This window comes from Pipra filicauda, unplaced genomic scaffold (genome assembly GCF_003945595.2).
Source record: "Pipra filicauda isolate LSUMZ 115617 unplaced genomic scaffold, ASM394559v2 scaffold102_size2360937_pilon, whole genome shotgun sequence".
NCBI lineage: Eukaryota > Metazoa > Chordata > Aves > Passeriformes > Pipridae > Pipra > Pipra filicauda.
The window spans coordinates 141,071-159,475 of record NW_024103463.1 but is presented as its reverse complement, the minus strand read 5'-3'; the positions used below and the strand labels follow the sequence as shown (position 1 = coordinate 159,475).

At 48.2% G+C, this 18,405-nt stretch overlaps 2 protein-coding genes across 3 annotated transcripts in view; one reads left to right on the top strand and one right to left on the bottom strand.

Moving 5' to 3' along the window:
• MAPKAPK3 (MAPK activated protein kinase 3) overlaps positions 1-18,405 on the bottom strand; it is a 123,000-nt gene that overhangs the window by 52,455 nt on the left and 52,140 nt on the right. The gene's annotated exons all lie outside the window — the stretch shown is intronic.
• CISH (cytokine inducible SH2 containing protein) lies at positions 2,702-11,660 on the top strand. 2 transcript variants are annotated; one of them, XM_027729100.2, is made up of 4 exons: positions 2,702-2,920; positions 3,169-3,462; positions 7,890-8,113; positions 8,606-11,660. In XM_027729100.2, the coding sequence occupies exons 2-4, from the start codon at positions 3,416-3,418 to the stop codon at positions 9,106-9,108; spliced, it is 774 nt and encodes a 257-aa protein (XP_027584901.1). In that variant the 5' UTR covers positions 2,702-2,920; positions 3,169-3,415; the 3' UTR covers positions 9,109-11,660. The 2 variants fall into 2 exon arrangements, with proteins under 2 accessions (XP_027584901.1, XP_039246918.1); XM_039390984.1 differs by having other exon boundaries at positions 2,702-3,462.

The following is an 18,405-nucleotide window of genomic DNA, read 5'->3' as shown; positions in this document are numbered from 1 at the left end:
AGAAAACACAACAGCAAGTTCATCACCCTTGTGCCTGTTCTTAATTACAGAAATTGGTGTGCCCTACTCAAATAACAAGATGGCCCATCTAAACCAGGAACAGATGCTTGTTATTGCTAATGTTTGGTCAGTCCCATGCTATTCCTTACCTTACAGCACAGGGGAAGGACCACGCAGTAACCAAAGGAGTTCAGTCCTTATGGTGAAGGTGAACCCAGCCCCCAGGCACACAGACCCCTCTTAAGAGCTATGATTCTGGATGTCACTTTTCATTTATGCCAACTCTACAAGATTATAGAAATGTCCAACTGCACAGTGGAAGCTGTAACTCACCCTCAGTGGGTGTTACCAAACACACATTTAGCAGCAGATGGTGCTGTTGTGTTGGTGAACTTTCCTGAGGGACTAACTGGCTCACGATTTCTGGATTTTCTTACTCCTGTGATTTTATTGTGAGCTTTCTTTGGTACCTTTCATAACTAAAGCCTAGCAGTCAAGGATATTATTCGATATTTCTTGCTACTGCCTCTTCAATGTCCTAATTCTTTAACACTGAGCTCTGGAAAGCCATTTATATCAGTATAAACCGGGTTTAAACAACTATTGGAGGAGTGGCAGCAATCTATCTTGACAGTGCAAGGCCTGGGGCACTGGCAGCTCTGGCACACTGTGCTGTTTCCTTCTTGGGGCATTACCGTGTACACGAGGAGTGCCAACGAGGTAGAGTGATGAAGCATCACTGACTACTCCTGATTTAAAACCAATCACTAATTTTATAGATAAAATAGCCCAGGCGTTAGCCTGAACATTTTTTCCTTTTTTGAGGTGGGCCCCTAAAGAAGTTTCCAGTGCAAAAGCAAGCTCCTTTAATTGATGCTCACACACACTTGGATTCAATGCTCATCTCTCAGGGTCTTGCAGGACCTGAGCACCCGCTGCCTCCACAGAGCAGCGACAAAGCTGCCGACAGAGACCCCCTTCTGCAGGTGATGTTTGCACTGCACAGCTCTAAGTGCGGCTTCCCCGCTCCGGAGATACAAACGGCTGCTCAGCCAGCGGCACAGCCCGCACGCAAAGCCTCCTCTGAAGAGGGTCACTAGATGGAGCCCAATTCTAAGCAAAACCCCACGCAGACAGCCCCTCGCTGCCCGTGCCGGGCTGCAGCGCTCCTGCCGGCACAGCACAGCCGCGATCGCAGCGTCATCCCCTCCGAGGATGACGACGAAATAAATCCCAACGGAACGTGCGGGTTAACTGCGGTTTGCAGGAGGCAGCAGCCGCTCCCACCTCTCTAGCGTAGATCTGTTCGATCCCTCGCGCTGCTGCACCACCAACAGGAGGCTTCAACAGCACGGGATTTAGAGGTGAAGGGGCACATGCAGGCAGGTGTCCCCCTGCAACCCTGAGCCGGAGCTACAAGGGTGAGCCTTTGAATGATCGTCTGACTATTGCACTTGCTGTGCACAGAAACGGGGAGGACTGAAATTCCTCCGCTCTGCCCTCGCCTCTCCTATGAATTTACACACGCTCTGATGAGTGTGAGCTCAAGTCTGGTTTAGGCTTAGAAGCAAATTGGTCAAGGAGTGCCTGCATGATGACATTCCCGTCCCCCTGGATACTTAGATGTCCCTCAGCACCCCTCTCCTCGCCCGGTATTAGTATCAGCACTCATTACTGCAGTCCCTGATGCAGTCCAGAAAGCGGATGGGAGCAATGCAGGAGGCTGAGCAGCTGCCAGAGGAGACAGCAGGGATGAAAGGCTGAGTCAGGAGCCGAACACAGCCTGCCTGCTCTCTGGCTGATGCCTGTGGGAACACCCTTCTAGCCCTGCCCTTATCAGCATCCTGCCCTCCCCTCTGCTTGCGGCCCCATCCATTGCGGCTCTGAACGGCGCAATGATTATTAATACTTTTAAGTATTCAATCTACTCCAATGGAGGTGGCAGACACACCGCTCATTCTCTCTTGTCTCTGACATGTGAAGAGGCGGCAACTCGTGGCAGGAAAAGAATGACCAAGCTTTTGTTATAAAGTGTTTAAAAATAAAAGCTTCAATAACCCTAAAAGCAACTGTAATATTTCCTCCTGGCTCACCCAATTTTAGCAGACAGCGATCTGCACGGTAACATGGTGGTGCCGTAACCTTTTCCAGGCGACTCTACCGAGCTGAAATCCTCATTCACAGGGGGATTCCCAGGTGACCAAGAACATGAGACAACCCGTGCGGTGCAACAACGGCACTTTCGCTGCCTCGACTAGCAGAGCTTGCACCAGACCACCCTCCCCTGGACCACGACTCACTGGAAAACTGCCCCATTCCCTTGTTTGCCCCTCCAGCCCCACGACCTGCCCCTCATTCAAGCACCCGGTGCTGCTGCGACACGGAGAGGCACCGCCGGCCGGGGGGGGACACACACAATTACACCAAAAACCTACAGATACATAAGTGGGAAGAAACGACAAACGGATGGGAATAACCGAAAGGAAGGGGGGACCGGCCCGGGCAGGCCGGGTGGGCGCCGCTGGCCCCGCGCTCCGCCCCGGGCGGGCCCCGCGCATGCGGCGGGAGCGGCCGCGGTGCCCATTGGCAGCGCCCGCCCCGCGTTCCTGGAAAGTTCTTGGAAATGGATCAAAGGCGTTTCCGCGAACACGCGCGGCGGTGGCGGCGGCCCCGCACGGCTCCGCTCCCCGGCCCTGCCCGCCGGGAGGGCTCCGCTCCGGCCCCGGGCCGTGCCCGGCCCTCCCCTGGCCGAGGCAGCGGCGCCGCGCCCGCCCTGGACGCGGCTATTTATACCCTCGCTGGGGAGTCCTCCCCCCCCGCGTGGCTGATGTAGGAAGAGTGATGCGAACACAATACGATTCCAGGAATCCCTCACTTCCTGGAACAGATTAAAAGGGGCACACAAAAGATTACTAAGGAGGTTTGCTTTTTTTTTTTTTCCCCTCCTTCCACGGAGCCTCATTACTCCGGAGCCAGCGCAAAGGCAGGTCGCTGCTCTCCGGCTCCTCCCGGGGAGACCTTATTTATTGCTACCTATTTATTACTATTTCAGAGCGCTCTGAGTATCTTTTTCTAAAAGACTGCTCTGAAGGAAGATTAGTTCCTCTTTATATGTAATTTCCTTTGGTTATTTTTTTTTTTTTTTTGCTGCTGTTTTCTGAAAAGCAGAGGAAGAATACATTATATTTTCTGCACACGTTTTCCTGGCCAAAGTTGCTAAAGTCTGTCTCGGACAGCTCGCCTTCTGCTTGGCTTTTCCTGTGGCTGGAACGACCTCCTGCGGAAGGGGTTTGCTGGGACTCTCCAGCCTTCTCTCCCCGTGAACCCCAACTAGAGGCTGAACCAGCTGCTTCGGGGAAGCAAAGGCGGCAAGAAGAGGAGAGGAGAGAGCATTTCCCACGTTCTTGAAGACTTAATGCTTTTCCCTTGGTCCAGGAGTGACATGATCCTCTGTGTTCAGGGGTAAGATACTTTCCGGTCTCCTTTGAAAACCTGTGGTTCGATAACTGTAATTAGTTCGGTTCTCGGGGACAGTTTTTCAGCTGGTGTGAGTTGCCGTGTGTGACTGTAATGGAACGGGAATGACTTGAGGTGGCCGAGTTCTGTGTGCGTGTCTGCGCTTCAGATTCCACGGCCGAAATCATGGGACCGTAAAGTATTCCTGATTTCCGGGCTTTCTACTGCTGAAAAACTGCACGATATTCAAAGCCTTTGTGAGGGTACAAATGAGTGAAAACTTGGTGTTCAGTGGGGCGTGTGCAGCATCACGGGGGACACAGATCCGAGACCGTAAGTGTTCTCTAATGGCCTCTTGGCCAAATCGCTTACAGGGAAAAACTTCCCTGGAGTTCAGGTGCTTTTGTCTGCTTCTGAGGAGATATTTATGCTAAACACTTGATTTCATTTTTCTGCTGTTTCATGTGTAAGCTTAACTGTCTGTACATATACACAGCGTTCAGCAGAAAGGAAGCCATGGGGCACAAAGGGAACATCCCAGTGCCTTCTCCGGTATCAGTGTCTGGTACCGGTGTGTTGGCACTTCAGTGTCCCCATGATCAGCTCAGGTCACCAACTGATAAATACCTGGTCTGCAGGAATCACACGCCATTTTACACATGCTGCATATTTTGTTTCATCCTGAGCCATCGCCTCAGTATTTCCCTTCCCTCCTCGCTCAGGGGATTTTCCTCAGAGGAAAATCCTCCTTTGTCTACTTCCAATGACAAGCACGGGGATTTTTCTACCATTTCCCCCCAAAATCTGTTCCACAGACAAGGAGAGCTCGTGTTTACCAATAATTTCCTACTACCCGTGTGGGTTTGTTTTCACTCTTATTTTCAGTCTGCAGCTGCAGTTCTTATAACCACAGCACAGGGAACTCAGTTTGCCACTTGGGCTTTGGGAAACCCTTAACTGAAGCTTTCCTGCAAGGTCAACATACCAGAGCTACTGCTTCCCTTGCCCACTAAGAACTTGTTATGGAGCCAGATGTGCAGATGGTTGCCTTTAATATCTGTTTTTATGACCATTTATTGCTCAGTTTTTATTATCCTCTAGGATTTCATATATTCTGGACTCCATACTCTCCTTTCCTATTCAGACCAAGCTCCCACTTGGAAGTCTTGGGGCATAGCTGATGGAAGGGGAAGGGAGACCAGCTCAGCACGCTTTTCCTTGTACTGTTTGTACTGTGTTACAAAGTTTACCTTATCAGCACAGTAACTGCAAAGCTAACACTGAATGATATCAGACATATCCGACTTTCCTGAACTTTCTTGCCTTTCCAAGGCTTTCTGAAACACTAATTGCCAAAGCACAGGGAAGTTCATTTGCTGTTTCTCTTGAGACTCCACACAGACTACCAGCTAGACATGCCAAATTTTCTATAGTTGTTTTCTTCCTCCTCACAGCTTCACTGTGTTCAGTCCTGATCCTCCACGTCTCTCCTCTGCTTTCTTTCTTACAAGCACTGACTATTTGCAAATCCTTTCTTTGCCCCATTAAAGGGTTTTTTCATGTCAGCAAACCTTTCTCAACCTGTCCTTATCCCAGCAAACCCTTCTTAACCCTCTTGCAAATGTTCTTATATTAAAAGTTGTAGTCTGCCATTACTTGCTGATCCCTCAGCTCTCCCTTTCCTGTGCTTGGAGCTGCTCTGTTTGATCCCAGCAGCAGCTCTTGTTTCCTCAACCAATGGACAAAGTTGTTTAGGACACCAGCACCTCCCGGTCTATGAGAATTTCTAGTCCCCCTCCTCTGTTCCACTGTGCTCCTTTGGGCCTACGGCTGCACTACGAGTTTTTGTAGGGGGAGAGAGGGGCAAAAGGCAGGTGTATAGAAGGAAACTATGAAGTGTGTAAGCACAGCCCTTCTGTGGTGGAAGGATCTCCACAGTGACGACGAGGTCTGGGCTCCTTCAGCCTCAGGTGGCACAAAGTACAGTGGGAAACCTCATCTCAAGCACATGGGCTCTGCTTCAGAGAGATCCAAGTGGCTCTGTAAAAGGAATCTAGTGACAAATTCACACAGTCAATGTGTCTTTTGGGGAGGGAAGTGTGAACTGATACAGCCCCGAAAGGAACAGCTGTACTCCCGATCCATGGCGGACGTTTCCCTGCGTAGCTTTCCTCTCTCCCCCTTCCTTCCCACTCTCTCAGCCAATTCCTATTTTCCTCTCCATAGTAGGTATATAAAAAGAAAATAAGAAAGCTCCATGCTAGGATCAAGAAAAGATTTCTTCATGTGTAAAACCTTTCCCAAAGGTAGGCCAGAAAAATTTTCCAGGACAAAATAAGTTCAGAGAGACTTGGCCTTTGGACTGCAGTATTTGAGTTCTGGGGAGTGAGTGGGCAGCGAATGGAGCAGGAATGATTTTCCTTGATGTTGGTCACTGTCATTTTCAACTGTGGGAACAGTTGGTATAAGAACACCCCAAGAGACACTGCTCTGCCAGCAGCCTGGGACACCCTTTTTGCACTGCACCAATTATTAGTTAGGTTCAGCACAGGGCAGGATCTGGTTTAGAGTCCTCCTTGCTCAGAAAGGGAGGAAATGGAGAACTGGGAATCCTCTTTCCCCAAGAAGGCAGGTAACCAGGCATTTGCGAAGGCCATGACATTAAGATGGAGACATCCAGATGTCTTGAAAAATGTAGCCCTCAACTCCTACAAAGGTATCTCAGGTAGGATTTAAAAGAGAAGCTGGACGTTTCCCAACAATGATCTCCAGGTATAAAAGTATACTCAGATGCAGAGTTCTGTGAAAGCCCCTGAAAATGCAGTCCCTGTGACCGAGGGTGCCTGGTGAGAATATGGGCCAGCAATCACTTTTATTTGGCCTGTTTTCCTACCCATTAATAGAAATAAAGATCAGATGCCATGAACACCGAGTAGATATCCTGCTTCTGACGTGTGATTTGACACATGGAAAAAGGAAGAATGTTCTTTTCTAAATACCAACAGAACAGTGGGGTTATGCCATGTATTGCAAGGGCAAGAAGTCTGTCTCTGTAGATTTAAATTTACCAGTTGTTTTACAAAAACCTTCCTCCAAGCCTACATTGTTTGATTAGAAATGCAGAGCTGGGGAACTGCTCAGGGCTGTCATTCACAAATCAGTGTGAAGGCGCTTTCAGGTTCTCTCTAATCTACTTTTCCCTCACATCCCTTCTTCTTGCTCCCTGTGCCATGCTTGTGACTCGGCAGTTTCAGGTGGTGGATCGGTTGACAACACATGTGCCTAAAGTGTCCCTGTTCACATAGAGCACAGGGAAAGAGGAGGAGCAGAAGGGAAGTGCTTATGGCTTCAGAGTCTCCTTCTGCTCCCCTCTTCAGTGATGGGGGGACGTGGCTGCTGCCTGTGGATCACCACCAGCTCCAGCAGTGCGGGGACAGTGTCATGCTGAGAATGGAATGTATTTCTCTGGAAACTCAGCCACCTTTTATGTTAAATGTCTGAAAGAACATTCTCAAGTGTGTGGGAGATGCACGGGGGAGATGTAACACAGGACATGCAGCACTGCAGGGCATGCAGAGGCAAAGAGCTTACACAGAGGCAGAAAGTAATTTTTGCTCAGGAGATTGCCTGGGAATGGAGATTTCCCTGGCCTCTGACATCCATCCTCCCCCTGGAGCTTTGCCTTCCTTTAGGAATCTCCATGCTGCAGAGAAGGAGCACCCATGGCCCATGAGAGCTACAGGCTCTGTGAAACTGTGATAGATGATGAATGGCTACACTAATGCTCTCTCTAGGCCACAAGGGATTCATGTTCCTGGCAGAACCTCATCTCGCTGTAATCCTGCAGGGATTAGTCACACCGAGATCTTTGTTGTGCTGTGGGGTTGGTGTAGTGCACAGGCTTGGCTAAAATAAGAATTCCCATTATTCTACTACACGATCAGCTCACTCTGAGTTCTAACAGATTCGTTCAGGATCAGGTCATCCTTGGCCAGAAAGCGGGTAGGACAAAACCCAACTATTCCCAGTTCTGCTTCTAATTATATTGCAGTAAATGGCTAACAAACCCACTGGCAGAAACAAATGCTCCAACATTGTAATCATATAAATGAAGCTGTAATGCTGCTATAAACCTTATTGCCTCTGAAACTACATATTAAAAAGGCAACATCTATAAATACCAGGTTCAGATGGACCTAAATGGCAAGACAGACCATCTTACAAGGCCAAAGAGACCAATTCTCTCTCCCTGTTTCTAAGGGCTCATCTTTAGCTGTGTAATTTCCCCCTCCCTGCCTCTCTCTGAAACATAATCACGTTGAGGATCTGTTTATAAAACATAACATGTTGTAGTACAATGTCACATGCACTGAACAGACACTACAACCCATTTCACGGCAAGGAGAAATAGCAGAGTGTGCCCTTCGTTTCAGACCTCATCCTTTGCTGGCGGAGGAAAAGATCAGGAGACTGTCACTCAGGGGCATTGAGGAATTGTCAGAGCCCATCATGCAGCCTCTCCCAGTTATGGCCTTCCAGGAGGAGTCTGCGCCTGCCTTTGCAGCTCCAGTTCCAGACAGCAACCCACCTCAGACACGGGACCCTGAAGAAGACCTTCTCTGCATTGCAAAAACCTTCTCCTACCTGCGAGAATCTGGTAAGGCTCAACTCCCAAAGTCATGGGCTGCAGGGAGCCAACTCTGCAATTCAGGGAGCTGCAGGAAGAATCTCCTAGTCCCACTTCAGATAGGAACCTGTCCCAGCCGTGGCTGACTCCTGTGCATGCAGCAAGTGCATTTGCAATATCTACAAACATGTATCATGAACTAACTTATTTCTAGAGTAAGCAAAAGCTTTATCTTTTATAACTGAATTAGGAGAAAGAACTGCAAAAAAATTGGTTTTTCTCTGTAAACTGCAGCAGCTGCAGAGCAGCCAACCTCACCCCGAGCCCCAGCACAGCAGCGACAAGCATAGGCAGGAAACCCTTAGAACTTGACTTGGTCTTAATTTCTGAAGGTCTTACCAGCTCTGGCCCTGGTTGCTTCCCAGGCCCTGAACTCAATAGGCTTTAAGGCTTCCCTAAATATTCTGCCAGTCCTTTCTGGCATTCTTTCCCTAACATGTTCTTTCTCGGATGCTTTTCCAGGTTGGTACTGGGGCTCGATCACTGCCAGTGAGGCCAAGCAGCATCTCCAGAAGATGCCTGAGGGCACCTTCCTGGTTCGGGACAGCACCCACCCCAGCTACCTGTTCACACTCTCCGTCAAGACAAACCGAGGTCCCACCAACGTGCGCATCGAATACACCGACAGCAAGTTCCGGCTGGACTCCAACTACCTGTCCAAACCTCGCATCCTGGCCTTCCCAGACGTGGTCAGTCTTATCCAGCACTATGTCATGTCCTGCACGACGGAAAGCAAGACCGAGGCTCCTTACCCGCCTCCATCTCCTCTACCTCCCATGCAGAAGGAGCTGGCAGCAGCCGCAGTGCACCTGAAGCTCATCCGGCCGCTCGGCCGCAAGGACAACATTCCCAGCCTGCAGCACCTGTGCCGGCTGCGGATCAACAAGTGCACGGCGGACGTGGACCAGCTGCCCCTGCCCCGGCGGATGGGGGACTATTTGAAGCAATACCCTTTCCAGCTCTGAACCGTGGCCGCTCTATCTCAGGCAGAAACACGAGAACTCTGTGCCTCCGTCCCGCTAAAACGCGGCACCGGGTGGGCACAGCAAAGACCTGACTGTCAGCAGAGACTGCATCCATCTTCCCTCTCCCCTTCTCTCCACGTCCATTCCAGCCAGGGAGGAGTTGGTTTCAGTGATCAACGGGACACACGCGGAGCTCTGAACCTCAGCCTGTGCCGGCAGTGGCTGTGGAAGGCACTGTGGGCACGGGCACACTACTTGAATTTCAGAGTTGCTGTGACACCGGGCACGTTAACGTTGTTATTTTTGCTATTTATTTCCATGGCAGTTTCTCTCCTCATGGTATTTTAAAAGCACCTTTTACTTTATTGGTTTTTTTTTTTGTTTCTTTTGTGGAATTAGAGATAGGATAAAGGCTCCCAGCCAAGTGGCAGCCAAAGTTCTGTGGGAATTTGGATTAGGATTCACATCCAAACAGCACCTGTTTGAGCCTGTCCCTGTAACAGGTTACAGGAGTCCACATCCAAGCTCCCACAGACTTTTGGGTATGTGGAACTCAGAAGACTGTACCTAGACTCATCTCTACAGTTTCCTTCCTTAGCTACAGGGGGTATTGTAACCTCAGAGCACAGTGGGAGCTCCCAGAGACAGGTGCTGCATCTCCTCCCATTGTGGACAGGAGACTTCTTTGAGGAAGCCCTTCTTCCTTGAGAGCTCTGAGCAAAGATTCTGGATATTGAGCTTGGGCCGGGGAGCACTCATCCCATCTTTTTTCCATCTTCTCCATCCCCAAAGGAAGTTTGTGACAAAACATTCAGAAACAAGTAATCAGAAACCCAACCTTCTCACAGGCAGGAAGAGGGGTTTGGTTGCAGAGCACCCTGCGTTTGGCTTGTGTTTTGAAAGAGCTCCTCTCTGACATTGCCCTTGCCTGGAGATGCCAGTCGAGAGCAGGGTCTGCTGGAGCAGGGGCTCAGAGACAGCTCTGCTGAGCTGCCCCAGGGACACTCACAGCTTCAGGCTATTTATTTGTTTAGTTCTGGGGGAACACCTCAGAAGCACCTCAGCAGAAGGAGCTGCCCCCCCTCTCCTGACACGGGGCTGAACTGCCGGCTGCTCTGCTGCTGCCAGCGTGAGTCACGAGCCACTCTTGTGGCTTCCAGCAGATCCAGGCTGCAGCACACACTGGAAACCACAATGCAAGGGTTTTTTTTGCCAAGGTCCAGACCTCTCCTCGCCCCTGCTCTGACTTGCATGTTTGTTATCCCTAATTAGACTGCTGGCTCTGGGTTTACTTGTGGTGCCCCATCCCTTTCACCCCCTGCAGCTGAAGCACAATGGCTCTGCCCTCGCTCTTTTGCACACAGGAGGGACAAACAGCAGATGGGATCTGCCCAAAACCAGCACAGACAGAGAAGTTGCCCTTTCCTGTTCATTTGCTGAATCCCATCACCTTCCCAGCCCATAGGAGCCAGTCCATGCCATTGAGTGGGAGTAGAGAAGGGAACAGACAGGTCTAGAGAAACTATTGTTTGGCTTATTTTTCCCCTAAGACCCTCCAACTTGATCAAGCATGAACCAATGTTAAGGATGCCTCATTCATCCCTCCCTGGGACTGTCTCTGTAAGGGTCTGTAAATCAGAACAGGCAAATCCCAGCTATACCTGAGCGTTGGGAGAGAAGGTGGAAAAGGATGGGATGGTGACCCAGGAGACAAGCTCCAAAAATGGGTGGAGTTTCTTCCACCCTCTCCTAAAGCTGCCTAAAGGGACAAAATGGCCTGATGTGCTTAGTCAATGTCCTTTTTTTTTCCCTCTCTCCACATTTATACAAGTTTGTGCTCTTGCAAGCTTTGTTTTTGATACTTTGATGATTGACAGTGTGCATGTGTGATGTCAGGTTTGCTTTTTGGTATATCCTTCCCTCTTGCCCCATATGGCAGCAACCATGGGAAGGTACTGAATGAGAATGAAAATGTAGAAGGCAAAACAAAAAGGAAAACTTTTTTTTTTTTTTAAATAATATAAACCACTGAAAAGGCTTCCTTTTATCCAAACACCTCTATCTGCCTGAGGACACTGGGAACAAGGAAACCACAGCTCTTGAAGGAGCAGCAGTGATCTCAGGAAGCCCACACGGCTCAGCCACAGGCTTGGTAACTACAGCTTGGGAAAAATTAGTTGGAGAAGTGTACAGCAGGAAAGGGCAGGTTGTGCAGCTCTCTGAAACTTGCCTCCTACTTGATCTTTCCTCTGCTGGGGGTGATGAGGAGGCCAAGCTGCAGGTTTGATCTCACTGCCCCAAGAGAGCCCAGGAGCTCCTGGTTGACCCCCGAGGCAGAGGCCAAGCTGAAGGCTGTGAGCTCCAGGCAGGGACCAGCTCTGTTATGTGTTTGTTCTGCATCTAGCACAGTAGGGATCTCTAGGTGCTACTGCAATACAACGAATAAACAATACAGTTACTCCAAAAAGTCAGCTTCTTCTATCTTGAGACAGTTTGTTAAAAATCATTTGACTTGGATTTTAAATAAACATTTTAAATATACTTTAAAGCCACTCAATGTAAAAGTCTTTGGTAAAATCCCAATGGATGAATTCGTTTCCTATTCACAGAAATCCTCCCTAAGAACAGTGGGAAAACTCTTGACTATTTTTTTTCAAGAAAGACACAAAAACCTTTAACAAAAATAGGCCTTTCAGATACTGGGAGAACTAACACCAAAACCCTCATCAGTGTGGGCCTGGTTTCTACTGCACACAGATGAGCAGTGGCAGATCCCAAGTCCCAAGTTAATAAGGACTGAAGGAACATTTTTCAATGATGTGGAAAAACACAGGAATGATTTTTGTGTTGCTTCTGTGTGCCACAGAAAACCACTACAATGTAGGGGAAAGGAGACGGAACGTAACTGGAAATTTGGCAACTTGTTTACAGCAGGGTTCAAGCTGGCCCCAAAGAAAAGGTCTGCTCATGGCAAGTGTTGGAAGACGGGTCCATGAAGGGCAGACAGTGCTGGGGATGGGGGACCCACGGCAGCTTTTCCCTGTGTTCTGCTTCTGCTGCCACGGGGCCTCAGTGTGCCGGTATCTGGAGTCTGTCTGTGCACCCTTTCCCCTTCTCAGCACCTCAGACAGCACACAGCAGGTGGGGGAACCACGGGGGAGCTGTGACACCACACCCTGTGCTGTCAGAGGAGACAGAGGCCATCCCATCTGTCCTGTCTCTGAAATGCAGGGAATACACTGAGGCAACACCACTGCTGGGATGTGACTCTGCTGTGGCCCCTCCGTGCTCCTCTCCCAGGAGAGCTGCTCCAGCCATGGTCCCTCCATCCTGCCCAAAGCAAGCACAGTGTGCTCCCAACCACCGGAAAATGAAAAACATGCTCAGGGGAAATTAAAAAAAAGCTGAACTAGTTCCTCTCCATCCCTTTCCCTTTCTGAATCCACTGGCTTCAAAGTTCAAAATCCTGCTTCAAAGTATCCCTGAAGCAGTGCTGTCCTTCCTATGCCAGACACGGGCCTGGCATTCCCTAGCAAATATTGTTTCCACAACCTCATCAACATGAGACCACGGGTAGATTTCCATTGCACACCGACCAGGAAATGTTGGCAAGGCATAATCTGTTCCAGATCAAGTTGTTGCACAAAAACAATCACGTCCCTCTTGGTTTTATGGGAAATGGGGAAAGAGAGCTAGACAGGGTAGAAGCAAAACACAACCAAAGTGGAAACATGAAAACAAAAGGAAGGAAAAGCTGCATCCATCTTTACAAGGGAGCTTTGCAAACCCTGGAAAACACTGGAAAGAAAGATGCAGCATTTCTGACACAATAATTATTAAGTAATTTCTAAACTTCTTAGCTGGGCTAAACTCTTCCCCTGGCTACATATATGAAACCCTGCTGTTCCCTTTCCACAGATTGAAGGTGGAAGTGACTGGCATGAGCCAAGGCAGCACAGAACTGCAGTCACACATGGTTTTACTGCATCAGCTGTTATCTGAACAACTCCCACTCCTGCCCCTTCAGCGCATTTTGTTAAAGAAAACAGGTTCTGAAAACTCCTGTGCCAAATCTCTGTGCAGACTGAACTGACTTTTACAATTAATTTCCACATCTCTGGAAACAGCAGCACTCACAGAAATGCAGACTGGCCTTTATCAGCACCAAGGCACAGCTGCCACACCACTCCCAGTGACACCTGTGTAGTTTGCTGAGCCAATGCACAACTATTTGGGTTCTCTCTTGCTTTAGTTTCTATCTACAGATAGAAATGAGGATGTGGAGCATGGACAGAGTCTGAAAAACAGTGATAGGATTGGGAATAGAAATCCCAGTCCATGATTGAAAGCACAGCTCACTGCCCCAGCAGAAATCCCCTGCAGTTTGTCAAGCACACATGGAATTGTTTTCTGCCTTAAATAATCAGCTTTCTGAAACAGCAGCACATGGAAGGGTAAAATAACCCATTTATGTGCACATGTCCCTATCCTTTCTAATTTAGTGAAATCTCACTCCTTTCCTCAGATCCTCTCAGGTGCTCAGCTTCCCTCAGCCCAAGCCAGGGGAACCAGCACCAAACAAAGTGAATCAGCACACTGTATTTAATTCTCTTATGACAGATGTGGTCAGGTGTTTCCAGCTATTGACCTATTGCCATTTCTAGTCCAAATTCCATCGTCAGCTTTACCTGCTATCTATGAAACCAAGGGAATTAAACCCAAAATTAACTGGACACTGTATATGTGGCTCTTCTGCTCTGCCAAACATGTTCTCATGTTCAAATCTGTCAGAAGCCAAGTATCACAGTACTCTCCTGTCTCTCCCTTATCACTGCTGAGACACTTGCAATCCTCATGGAAATGCATCATCCTCTTCCCCAGCCCTGAAATCATCAGTAGTCCAAAGGTCTGGAGCGGAAATATCCAGTGAAGATGTGCCAGAGCAACTCTGGATGCCAAGTAACATCCTCCAACTCCCTCAGCTCCGAGCAGCATTGTCACAACACTCATGTCACACTGTCAGCGACCCCCACCTGTCATTCACAGGGAAAACGAGAGAAAAAACCACCAGACTGGGAGCTCCTCAGGAAACAGACCAGTCAGAGGCAAAAATAAGATGTTATTTAAAGAGATCTGCCCTGTCCTTGGGCAGAAACGTTCATTCTTTTTCTGTTCACAGCAACTCAGCTTTGACTGTTTCAGAGGGAGTCCAGGGGAACCCAGGCCTGCCAGTATTGCCCAAGGGCAGGGCAGCCAGGAGGGCCACGCAGCAGCTCCCTGTGTTGATAACAGGTTCAGACTCAGACTAATTTCTTCTGAGACATGTTTACTCTCTGCCCACACCCGGGCCTGCCTCTGTATTTTTTTTATAATCACGGGTGCCAGTGTGAGGGAACAGGAACACGTGGAGACATGGCTTTATCTGGAGGCTAATGCTGCCTCATGTGAACTCCACTTTGATCTTCCACTGCCACTTCCTGAGAAACAAAACCATCATGTGGCTCCTGCTACTCACCACACAAACAAGTAGGGCAGGGAGCAGGCACAGTGCTGCAACATCCCTCAGACATCCATCATCACCTCTGCTACACAGCGAAAAACAAGTTTAGGGGAAAATGACAAAGTGGCCCTGGGAATAAAATCTGATTACAGTCTTTCAGCATTCACATCATGCAGACTAAGGAGTGTGCACAAACATACTCTTCCAAACTTTAGCAAGAACTAGTAATTTTTTCTACTCGAAAAACATTGCATTGTTCAGAGGAAAAGGGTAAGCAACATGTACACCAGACAGAAGGAAAATAATTTTAAAGGTTTGTCTTTTAGCTTTGGGCATTAAACTTCAAAAGGAAACTATGAAAAGTAAGTAAAGTACAATTTGGGTTTTACATAATGACATAGCACTTAACGTAATAATTAGATGGCTTTTTGGATTGGGAAATGGGAGGGAATACAAAAAAGCTTCAGGACTTCAGCTAATACTCATTAAAGATGAGACTCAACAAAAAAGGAAATTTTACTGCAAACCACTTCTGGGTCAGCCCCTCAATTCCCTGGTAACCAGCTGTGGCAGCGGACACGGCTGGAGACAGGCTGTTGGCCCAGAGGTCAGCTCCACATACAGCTGGCCTTGCTTCCTTGCAAAATCATCATTTGAATTATTTAAATATAGAAAAGAGCAGACCCCAGAGGAAGCAGCCTGTCCCCACAGAGGAAAGTGTTCAGTCAGAACCGGTCCAGCCTGACATACCAACCTAGATTTGCAGAGAAAGGTTTCCTTTCATGAACCAGAACTGCCCTCACTCTTTTGTTTCTCTTCCTCAGACCACACTGGCAGGGTTTTTCCCCTGAATGCCATAACTTCCTAAATGCAGGGTAAATGGACTTTGCAGCAGCTCAGATTTGAGTTGCAAAAATGAATACAATGTCAGTTTTTGTCAAAATGGCTATTTTAAAAGAGCACTCTATCTAGGCAGGAAAGGCATTTACTTTAATGTTCCCCCATGGAACTACAGTGACAATAAAACCTTAAAATAATACTGGCTGCTGCAGCACTAGGTTTTCCAAACAGGTCACCAGAGAACTTAGTATTTCTCAAAAATGTGATATAAATATGCCAGATGGGCGGACAAAAGAAGAGCTGGTCAACCAAAACTCAGTGGCAGAGCTCAGCCAAGACTTGACTGCTGGACTCGGGCCTGGCAGGCTGTGTAACTCCATCATGTGATTGCCTTGATCCAGAGGATACACTGCAACTTTTCCAACTGTGGCTGTTGGAGAAGCGCTGCCCTTCCTGAAACAGCCCTGCCAAGGACACCCAGAAAACACCAGGGGCTGCATCGAGGTTCCTTTTCCATTGAGTGTGATGGGAATTCATCTACTTCAGGGTTGAATTTGGTCCACTTAATATTCCTAGTTTTACAGAGAAGGATTTTATCTCTGGTGAAATTCTGACAAGGATTTGTCACTAAAGGAGGCTTTAACACCGAAGTGCAGCTGATTTAACACAGGAAAATCCTTCCCTCACAGACTGCCCCCAGCAGCACAAACCCTCACCTGGATGCTTCTCTTTTAAAAGCAAAAGCTTATGGTGCTGTGTACAGTTAGGTTCTGGCTTTCTGTGCCAGTCAGAACATGTGCAATGCCACTTTGGGATGTAAACATCAGTCTGGGGAAAACTGAGCAGCCAAGCCTGGATTGATCTCAGCAAACTCATTTCACCTTGGCTAAGACAGAGCTTTCAGTGATGACAACTCCTAAAAACAACAGATCTGGGTTATATTCATGACAAAGAGACAGCAAGACCCACTGCTCAGCTCCTGGGATGCCCGTCCCTGCCAACTGCCCCTCGCTGCATGTTCTTTGTGGGCTCGCTCAGTGCAAAGCAGCAGAGATTTAATAGCTGATCAGACACTGCAGTCTTTAATGTCAGGGCTGCCTCCTCCCTAGAACAGCAATGTGGTTTGAAATCTAGCTTACAGAAGGCAGCACTGTGTTTATACTTGTCAGAAGTTACCCAATTTGGCAGCGATTCCTCCCATCATGCAAGTGTCATCACAGCCACTGCCAAACGCTGCAGAGGCAGAGTTCAAAACACCACCTCCAAGCCTGGAAATATGTTGAAGAAACATGTTGCCCAGTGCACATGCTATGTGTTTGCACTTGTCTGAAGATGCTAAGCACTAATAAAAGGTGTTGTTATGATTAAAACATAAATGTGAAAAAGCCTGAAATATGACCTAATATTATTTCCAGGGAACTTTTTTGAAAATCTCTGTAATTCTTTTGGAAAATACCTCCCTCTCCTCTAAGCCCTTGGTTTTGGAATACTCCTTACATTCTTTTAGGACTCTTTGTATTTCACCCCTCTTTAATTCCCTTCCTTCCCTCCAGTCCTAGGCTATGAAAACCATCTTGGCTGAGAGGCACTGGGCAGCATTTCAGGAAGAACATGTACAAAACAGCACTGCAAGATTGGAGCGGGGCTGAGTGATCCATGTATGGGCCAACGTGGAGGCTCCATAGTACTGTTTTCTTTCCAAGAATATAGGAGATTGAAGGCTTCCCTGTGCATGCAAAACTTTTCCTTGCTGATCAAATCCTTCGGTGCAGGGTTAGTGTGACGTGCCAGGCAGCTGAGTCAGGGCTAGTCACAAACAGCAAGAGTGGGCAAATGTTGTAATACCCTCCGTGCCTCGGGATACTGAAAATGAGCTGAGAGGAAGAGTTTGCTGCTGCAGAAGGTGTTGATTGTGTTACATAGGGAATAGCTGCACTCTGCACTCCCAGTGCAGACCCCTCAGATGACACAAACCGGACTGGTACGCTGCTCCTACAGCTCCCTGTTACTCCTTCAGTCATCTCTCCTCATCCACACCAGTTTCCATCTGACATACTCAGGCACCCCCAGGCTGCATATAACCTTCTAGCTTGGCTCTGGGTTAAGGGAAGAACTGCCCCGTGCTTTGCCAGCCCTCACGTCAGGCAGGGAGGAGCCCGATCCACACGCTCCCGAGTACATGGGTCCCTCCTGTCTGGTAGTGGCACGTAAAGAAGGTACCTGAAGGCTATGAGTTTTTACGTCCTGCCTGGCTGTATAACACAGCCTGTCTTGCCTGAAAGGTGAAACTTCACTACACAAGCCAGAGCAAATCAGGCACACAGCTGAAAACAGAATAACTTGTGCTGGTGTCAAGTGACAGCGTGACATGGACCGGTGCCGTAAGTGAAGATGTCACATGCTGGCTTCTGCTGCTCCAGAACTAGAAGGGCAGTGGCAGATTTTGACAGAAACCATGCATTGATCATCATGTTGGTATTGCTGCTTCACACAAATCATGGTTCCAAAGGGACAGTCCAGCACAGCTACTGAAGTGGAAATACTCCACTCAGTCTTGGATGGGAAGAGAGATGGGTTCAGGAAAGTCCCCTCTGTAACACAACCCTGCCACATGTTATCAATCCAGACCTACTTGACTAATAAACAATAAAAATAATATACTATCCTGCTTATACAGGAGGCAACAAGCAGGATTTTGCATTTATTTTGTATTTACCTCTTGGCCTATTACTACTCCAATAATCACCTCCTTTGTCTCAGCTCTTCTTAGAGGAATTAGCTGATGGAAGAGCAACACTCCTGTCAAAGAGCTGCTTAAACCAAGGACAGTCTTTGTTCTGTGAGCCAAAAGAAATATTCTCTTCTTATGCTTGGGATAAGGGAAATAGTAAACTGCCAAAGAAGCTGGTTTTTAATTATCTCTTCCCATATCCCCAGCAGCAGCAGCCAGCATCCCT

What these genes read in the sequence shown, in the direction of transcription:
- CISH (XM_027729100.2), top strand. Translation starts at nt 3,416, where the DNA reads ATGCTTTTCCCTTGGTCCAGGAGTGACATGATCCTCTGTGTTCAGGG. An exon ending in ATGATCCTCTGTGTTCAGGG is followed by an intron (nt 3,463 to 7,889) that starts GTAAGATACTTT and finishes CCTTCGTTTCAG; the next exon opens with ACCTCATCCTTTGCTGGCGG. An exon ending in CTCCTACCTGCGAGAATCTG is followed by an intron (nt 8,114 to 8,605) that starts GTAAGGCTCAAC and finishes ATGCTTTTCCAG; the next exon opens with GTTGGTACTGGGGCTCGATC.